Source organism: Oncorhynchus keta, chromosome 20, assembly GCF_023373465.1.
Source record: "Oncorhynchus keta strain PuntledgeMale-10-30-2019 chromosome 20, Oket_V2, whole genome shotgun sequence".
In the NCBI taxonomy this organism is placed as follows: Eukaryota; Metazoa; Chordata; class Actinopteri; order Salmoniformes; family Salmonidae; genus Oncorhynchus; species Oncorhynchus keta.
In genome coordinates this window covers 22,896,651-22,904,789 of record NC_068440.1, presented here as the reverse complement: position 1 = coordinate 22,904,789, position 8,139 = coordinate 22,896,651, and the positions used below count along the sequence as shown (strand labels likewise).

The following is an 8,139-nucleotide window of genomic DNA, read 5'->3' as shown; positions in this document are numbered from 1 at the left end:
CTTCTCTCTCTGTGTGTAGTATACCTGTTTTACGTGGCTATGCCCATTCCTCTCTTCTCTCTCTGTGTGTAGTATACCTGTTTTACGTGGCTATGCCCATTCCTCTCTTCTCTCTCTGTATGTTAGCTGCTGCTGAATCCAGAGATGATGAAAGCCTGTCCTACTCTGGTTCACTATGTCTATGACTTCCTGGAGAATAAGCAATACAGCAAGGGCAAGGGAGACTTCGCACGCAAGGTACACACACACACACACACACACACACACACACACACACACACACACAGCAGATAGCCTAGCGGTTAAGAACTTTGGGCCAGAAACCGAAAGGTCGCTGGTTCGAGTCCCCGATCCGACGGTGAAAATTCTTTCGATGTGTCCTTGAGCAAGGGACTGACCCCTAATTGCTCCTGTAAGCAGACACTCTTGCTCTGGGTAAGAGTGTCTGCTAAATGATATATGTTTTTACATGTAAAAACACACTCACGTTGCCCAGCTGTACATACTCAAGTGGCTTGGCTACGGAATCGCTCACTACACTCACCTGTCGCGTGTTTGTCTGTGTGTGTCTCATTTACATTATTTAGCAGATGCTCTTACACAGTAGTGAGTGAATACATTTTCATACTGGTCCCCCATGGGAATCGAACGCACAACCCTGGCGTTGCAAGCGTCATTCTTTACCAACTGAGCCACATGTCTCAACAGATGGATACGTTTGTGAACCCGCTGCGTAGCTCGATGCGTAACGTGTCCAACGCAGTGAAGAGACTGCCAGATAGTCTGGCTGAAGGGATGAACACTGCTGCTGACAACATGGGACGCATGTCAGAGAAACTGGGCCAGGACATCAAACAGTCCATGTTCAAGGTAAGGACTCGACCTATTAGGGATGTGACAAATGGAAAACATTTCTTAACGTTTGAACTGAAAAAATCATATTTGTTTTCCGTTTAAAACGATAAGAAAAATGCACATAATTCCACGCGATGCCAGCAACAATTTAGGTCTCGCGGTATGTCCCTTTCAGATGGTTAAGCATTGCAGCTGTACTACGATTACTGTCCCTCAATTCCACCTTACAAAGTTTACATTTCCTTCTCATTTATCTTCTCACTGTATCGCCCTACAGGGCTTCGCTGCTGTCGCTCGTCTTTCTCTACCATTTTTCCAAATGTTACCAACGATGAAGTAGTGGAGTGTCGACTCCAAAAGAATTGACTCCTTGCACGTCGACTCCAAAAGAATTGACTCCTTGCACGTCGACTCCAAAAGAATTGACTCCTTGCACGTCGACTCCAAAAGAATTGACTCCTTGCACGTCGACTCCAAAAGAATTGATTCTTTGCACGTCGACTCCCAGTTTCCACTCCCATTTCTGAGTGTCAAGTTCCAGAATTTTTGGGACAGAGGAGACTTAGTTGCCATACTTCCGAGAACACAAACACTTGCATCTTTCATAGCGAGCTAGCGAGGAACGGAGAGAGAGGGGAGGGGCACAGTCTAGGCAGGTTGGCCACCAGGCAGAAAGTCAGAACTGTCCACTAGGCCTATCTACCTATCTGCCAATCAAAAACTGTATCTCGCAATTTCTTGTCTTGCAACGTCTCACAACGTCAGTAAAGCAGGGTCTATCATCAATGAATAGGCTAGGATACTGAGATGAGTGAGATGCAACACTTGGCTCTCGGTGTCTGCGAATGTGCACGGACTCGCTTCACACTGTTCGATGTGGTTGCCACGGCACCAAAACAGTTGAGAATTTGAGCCTCGCGCTTCAACGACCTTAGTTGTTACGGAAATTGACCCACTATACTGTTTAGTTTCGGGGTCTATGTAGGGGTTTTTCTTAACGTTAAGGATCCCAATGAAACATTTACATGTTCACAGGCCTACTACCTATACTACAACCTTATATAACCAACATTGGACGCATGTCTGAGAAACTGGGACTGTTTGATGTTGCCCATGTTCAACAGTCTTGCTACACTCTCTAACCTTAAAAGTCCAACCAGACTGACCATGTATTAATTATACTCAGACTATACATCAACCAGACGCTGACTATACTCTGACTATACTCTACTGTCTGATGTCCAGGTGCCTCCACTGCTCCCCAAGTCTGACGTTGACCCAGAGCACTGCCGAGTCTCAGCCCAGCTGGACGACAACGTGAGTACAACACCCCGACTAGCACACGGTCCCACCAGTTTATAGGCCCTCTCCTCAGGAACATGTTCAATTAGTGAAAGCAATATAGTGGTATAACGTTTACTTTGGGAGGTGTGTGTTTTCCAGGTGGATGATAACATCCCCCTGCGTGTGATGCTGCTGCTGATGGATGAGGTGTTTGACCTGAAGGAGAGGAACCAGTGGCTTCGCAGGAACATCAAGAACCTTCTGCAGCAACTCATCAGAGCCACATACGGAGACACTATCAACAGGTACCGTACACACACACACACACACCAGTGCCACATACAGCGATCTGACTGTATTGTCTGTCCCTCTGGTCTCTGCAGAAAGATCGTTGATCATGTGGACTTCATGACAGCTCCAGAACAGGTGGCAGACTACGTCAAGAAGTTCAGGTGACAAACACAGACACACACACATTATTAGATTGCTGTGTGTGATTGGTTAGAAGGTAACTCTCTGTGGTCCCGTCCCTGTGCAGGGATTCATACTGGCCCAACGGAATCCTAGCAGAGTCTCCGCCCCGCCGGGACAAGAACATCCGCATGAGGACACGGGTCGCCGCCAAGACCAACCTATTGGGAATCATGCCAGGTAATACACACACACACACACACACACACACACACACACACACACACACACACACACACACACACTGAACACATTTGTTCACTATTAATACAGAATTTCTCACTCTATCCTCCTCTAGATGAGTTGAAGCACATCATAGGGGCGGATACGACTCGTAAAGGCATCCTTCGTGTGTTTGACATGTTCCAACACGGACCAATGAATCGTCGGCTGGTCTACGTGCTCCTAGAAGGATTCCTGGAGACCATGTTCCCTCAGTACAAGTTCCCAGAGCTGTTTGTCAAACTGCATTCCCGTTCGCCGCGCACAGCCAGATATACACAGAAACTCAAGAGCACCTCCCTGAAGAGGTGACAGGAGACTGGGATTGGGCAGGGTACTTGGTGACACACACTCGCTCACATGCCGTGAGAGAACAGAGGAAGGAGGGGAGTAGTGGGGAGGGTGTGTATGCGTGCTGGTGAGAAGAGGTGTGCGTGTCCTTCTTTCTATGTCAAGAGGTGCTTTTTGGGCCATCCGAGCACTTAACTCTTCCCTCCTCTCCTCTACATTCCTCTCACATTTTCCTCAACTCACTCACACACACCCTCCTGTGCACAGTTTAGAGACCGCATTTGTGTTTTATTTTATTTTTGTACTTTTTACTTCCTACTAAACTATTTTATTGTAGATGTGTGGTCAGACTGACAGCTGCTCTGATATACACAGCAGCTGATCTCCGTTACTGATACCAGAGAGCAGAGCTATGTATAGAGAAATACATGGGTCGTTCCATGTAATGAGCCCCTTTTGGGTAGTGTTTCCCAAACTCGGTCCTGGGTTCACAATGAGTTTTTATGCCCTAGCACTACACAGCTGATTTCAAGTAATCAAAGTTTGATGATGAGTTTATTAATCATCTTTGTAGTGCTAGGGCAAAAACCAAAACATGCAACCCTTAAGGTCCCGAGGACCAAGTTTTGGAAATGCTGGGTTAGAGTAATTTGGTGGGAAAGAAATGTAGATTTAATGAAGACCATATTTTCAACCTAATAAAAAGCATAGTTTCCCATCTCAAGAGGTTAAAGAAAAGAATAACTGGGCGGCAGGTAGCCTAGCGGTTAGGAGCATTGGGCAAGTAACCGAAAGGTCACTGGTTGGAATCCCCGAGCCGACTAGGTGAAAAATCTGTCGGTGCCTTTAAGGGAAATGAACCATCATTGTTCCTGTAAGTCGCTCTGGATAAGGGTGTCTACTAAATGACTAAAATGAAGAAACAAAGATGCTAAATGTAAGTGCCAGATAAAGTAACAGGGTTGACCGCAACAGGGTTGACCGCAACAGGGTTGACCGTAACAGGGTTGACGATTCAACCTTCAATCAGCCATAAATCCCTTGTGACCGGGGGAATGGAAGGCTCTTGTGTGCAACAGGGAGGGGCAATTGAATGCCAGCTTCACAAAAAACTATGAATTCTTAAAACATTTTTAGCCTTTCTATCTATGGGTAACAGGGTTGACGTGTTATGCTCAACCCACTCAGTTTTCCACCACAAAACAAGACAAAATGGCAAAAAAGAGTAAACCAGTTCATCTGCTTTTACATTATAATTTTACTGTTAAATGTTACATTTTTCACTTGAATTTAAAAAAAAGAATATGATAGTTCATTTAACAGGGTTTACCTGAATGAATCACATTAATTAAATACTCTTCACAAATTACATTGTCAAAGCAACAATATAACTTAGGCTTCACAGTGGTGGTGAAAACATGGAGACATTTTTGGGTTAACATCTTCCTAGAAGTCAGAATTGTGGCACTTTAGCAAGTCTATTCATATTCAAAATCAAATGTATTGAATTGTCCATGTGGTCACTTCATTTAATATAACAGGCTTTTAAAGATGCACTATGCAGAAATTGATCTGCCATTTCCTGGTTGCGCAAATTCTAATAGTTTGCCTAATTTCAGTATGTGACGAAACAAGCAAGTACAGGGAAGAGAATCATTGTACTATGTAAACCGCCGTGAAATAGCTTTTCGATAACCCAAAATATTGTATTTCCAGCTGTTTGACGCTGGTGTACAAAAAAAAAGAGTGGAAAAGTTGCTAAATGAAACTTAAGACCGTGAAGCATAGAAATAACCCACATAGAACATATATACGGCTTCTAAGACTTGCTTTCAATGAGTGACAGATCTATAACTCATATTTCTGTGTGAATTTGGTTGGGTCGCCCAAAAAGTAAGATATTGCAGCTTTAAAAATCAATATTGCCGCACAATTTCTACTAAAAATATCAAAGGGATGCAAAAGGGACTCATTTCGTAGAACGACCCACATAGGTTGAATGGCATATGTTGTGTATATACTGTACCTGTACATAGAAATAGAATGAATAGATTCTTTTTCTACGGGTGTATGTGTATGTATATATATATATATATTGGGTCTGACTTGTACTGTAAGCTTTTAAACAGCAGAAGACAGATGAGGAAATAGAGACAGAGAATGGGCCTGCAGTGTCAACCACATCTGGTTCTGCAAGGCGTTTTTTCACATTTTTGTTATTTTGTGTTTTTTTTTTTACACAATGTGACATCCATGCCTGCCATAATCCTTTCACACAGGGAGGCAGGGTTTGGCCTAAAGGCCATTTCCCATTTTTAATGCACCGGTCAGTAGCCATGACAACCAAAGCCCTAGCTTTTGTGTGTCTGTGTCTCGACAGGCATGATAGAGACAGCTCTAGTCTACTCACTGTGCTTCCTATTGTTAATCATGTGAAAGAAGAAGAAACCAGAATGCACAGCTCACCTGCTTTCTCTAGAGCTGAGACCTGGGTAAATTTGAAATGGCACCCCATTCTAGTGCACTGCTTTTGGACAGACGGATCCTAATAGTAGTCCACTTTTATATTAGGCATATGGTGCCATTTTGGACGGAGCCAGAATGAAATGAAACAGGCCAGACTGTGTGAATGTTGCCGTATGTGGAGGTGACTGTCTGTCGGGTATCTACGCATACACAGGTATGCCTATTAGAATGTACTCTGTGGGTCCTGTCTGTCTGTGTTAGGTCTTTTAGGGTTTTTGTGTGTTTCTGTGTGTTTGAGTGTGTAGCAGTAAGATGAAGCCCTCCTCAGTCAGACACTGTGCCAGTGTGAGCTTTAGTGAAGCAGCCTTAATACAGACCAAGAGACCATGCTATAGTAACGCTCTCTCTCTCTCTCTCTCTCTCTCACACACACACACACACTCGCAGCACTACGTTACAAAGAGAAAACCAACTGATATCCCTACTTAATCACACTTTTATTGTCATTCATTTTGTGCAATATTTTTCTTTAATGCATGTGTATTTGAATAACTGTATATTGTATAAAATGTAAACTAAAATGTTTTGAAAAATTGTAGAAAAGGTGAAAGAATTCTCCCCCTTCCCCAAAGAAAAAAAGTATTCTAACCCCAACAACCTACATTCCGATGTTAAAAAATAATAATGTATTTAGACTTGTTTTATAAGTCTGTTTTTTGGGGGGGGTTTCTCACTCCTGATGAATCTGTGGTTTCCGTGCTGATATGTCAGTAGCAGGAAAGAGGAGTGATCAGCCAGTCGAGCTAAAGCCTCTTGATAGAAAGCTAGCACATTGGTCTAGCAATATGGGAGAGGGGCTTATTATGCATTTGAGCCTGTTTGGAGCGCAAACAAAAATGACATCCTGTTATATGAACCAATGACACGAGAGACTTTGTCATCTGACCAATCGAATTGCAGGAATACTGTGTTCCTGTGAACCAATAGAATCACTGCTGAAGAGCACTTACTACCCGAGTTCTTCCATTGGACGAACAGAGCTCCATTCCACTGCTGCCATTGGATGGAAGGGTCCCTCGTCTGCTGTGATTGGCTGGCAATGAGCAGCTCTTGACTGTGATTGACAGCGTGAGGACATTAACTCTAAGCTGTGACACCTTTTTAAAGGGAGGTGGATATTTGTCCCTGGACTGGAGAGTTGACCAGGGGAACCCAATAGGACTTCACCTTAAAAGCCTCCACACTCTCCTCCTGTTCAAGATGGCTTGGCTGTTGATGTTTTTTAATCCCTTGGGGACAGGTTTTCATAGCGTTTACCTCACATCAACATGATCCTGTGTTGTATAAATCATGAAATGAATGGGAACAGAATCTAATGGGTGAACACAATGAGACAACACAGCCTCATGTCGATTTTGAAGAAACGTTGCTGTGAAAAACTGGGATCTCCTAGTACATTATGAATCTATGATAATGAACCGTGTGCATATGTGTACAGTACGTGTCTATAGTGTGCCTAAATGTCTGTCAACTCTATTTTCATATTTTTCTTTAACAAAAGATAAAGATCAAACAGAATGTCATGGTCATTTTAGACTGAAAAGAACTCAAGACTCTAGAACCAGAGAAATCTAAAGATTTTAGAGCCAGGGGTGTGTTTTAGACTCTAGAACCAGGTGTGGCCAACCCTCTTCCTGGAGAACTACTGGCTTTTGCTTAAACCCTGCTCTGTTCTAATACACCCAATTTAGCCAATCAAGGTTTCGATGAGGAGCAGCTGAACCAGGTGTGTTAGAGCAGGGCTGGAGAAAAATCCTTCACAGGAGGGTAAGCTCTCCAAGAGCAGAGTTGGAGACCCCTACTCTGGTGTTTCTTGCATCATGCTTATCAAACTATTCCTTTGGAGACGCTGAACTCCGATCAGTATAACACTAATAATAAAATGATAACTAACTGACCACTGTGTGGTGTGTGTGGCACGAGTTGCTCTTCAGTGATCTCTCACTCTCCTTCAGAGTCTCTTGCATCCTCCCACTTTGTCTCCCTTTTCTCCCTCACTCTTTTCCTCTCTCTGCAACCACACACTCCAGCTAGAGTTAGCAGGAGCTGCTCTTAGCAGCTTAACACGGTTTAGGAGATGTAGATTTGTAAAAACATTCACACTCACCAGCTTAGCAGCAGTCTAGCCTAATAAGGCTGCAGGGCTTAGCGTAGCTGTAGGGCATCTCTCACTTACACACAACACGAATGATGCGTTCAAAACAACTGGGATCTAAGGGGAAGAAATTGTTCTGACTAGGAAAAATAGTTTTGAACGGTCATCCAACTCTGAATTCTAAGTCGAAAACTCAGGCATCTTTCTGGAGCTCCGACCTGAAGATCACTGATGTCATGATTTGACCAGTTGTCTTGAAAGCACCAAAATACCCTCCCCTTGGCAGCTGATTTGTAGCCAGTGCTATGTCATGACTTCTGTCGCTGCAAGGTGGCGTCCTTGCATCTTCAGTGGACCATAATGTATTAATCTGTCTGGTCTATAGATTTTAATCC

The 8,139-nt window shown here is 43.7% G+C and overlaps 1 protein-coding gene across 5 annotated transcripts in view; it reads left to right on the top strand.

Moving 5' to 3' along the window:
• LOC118371874 (sorting nexin-13) overlaps window positions 1-7,547 on the top strand; it is a 51,158-nt gene extending 43,611 nt beyond the window's left edge. For 3 of the 5 annotated variants that reach the window (XM_052472378.1, XM_052472377.1, XM_035757511.2), the window contains exons 20-26: window positions 127-237; window positions 709-870; window positions 2,101-2,172; window positions 2,299-2,444; window positions 2,523-2,591; window positions 2,678-2,790; window positions 2,909-7,547. In XM_052472378.1, the coding sequence (XP_052328338.1) occupies window positions 127-237; window positions 709-870; window positions 2,101-2,172; window positions 2,299-2,444; window positions 2,523-2,591; window positions 2,678-2,790; window positions 2,909-3,144 (909 nt within the window). In that variant the 3' untranslated portion in view covers window positions 3,145-7,547. Of the gene's footprint in view, window positions 1-126; window positions 238-708; window positions 871-2,100; window positions 2,173-2,298; window positions 2,592-2,677; window positions 2,791-2,908 lie in introns of all 5 variants that reach the window. The other 2 variants (XM_035757509.2, XM_035757508.2) reach the window with 1 other exon arrangement.
• The last annotated feature ends 592 nt before the right edge of the window (window positions 7,548-8,139 follow it).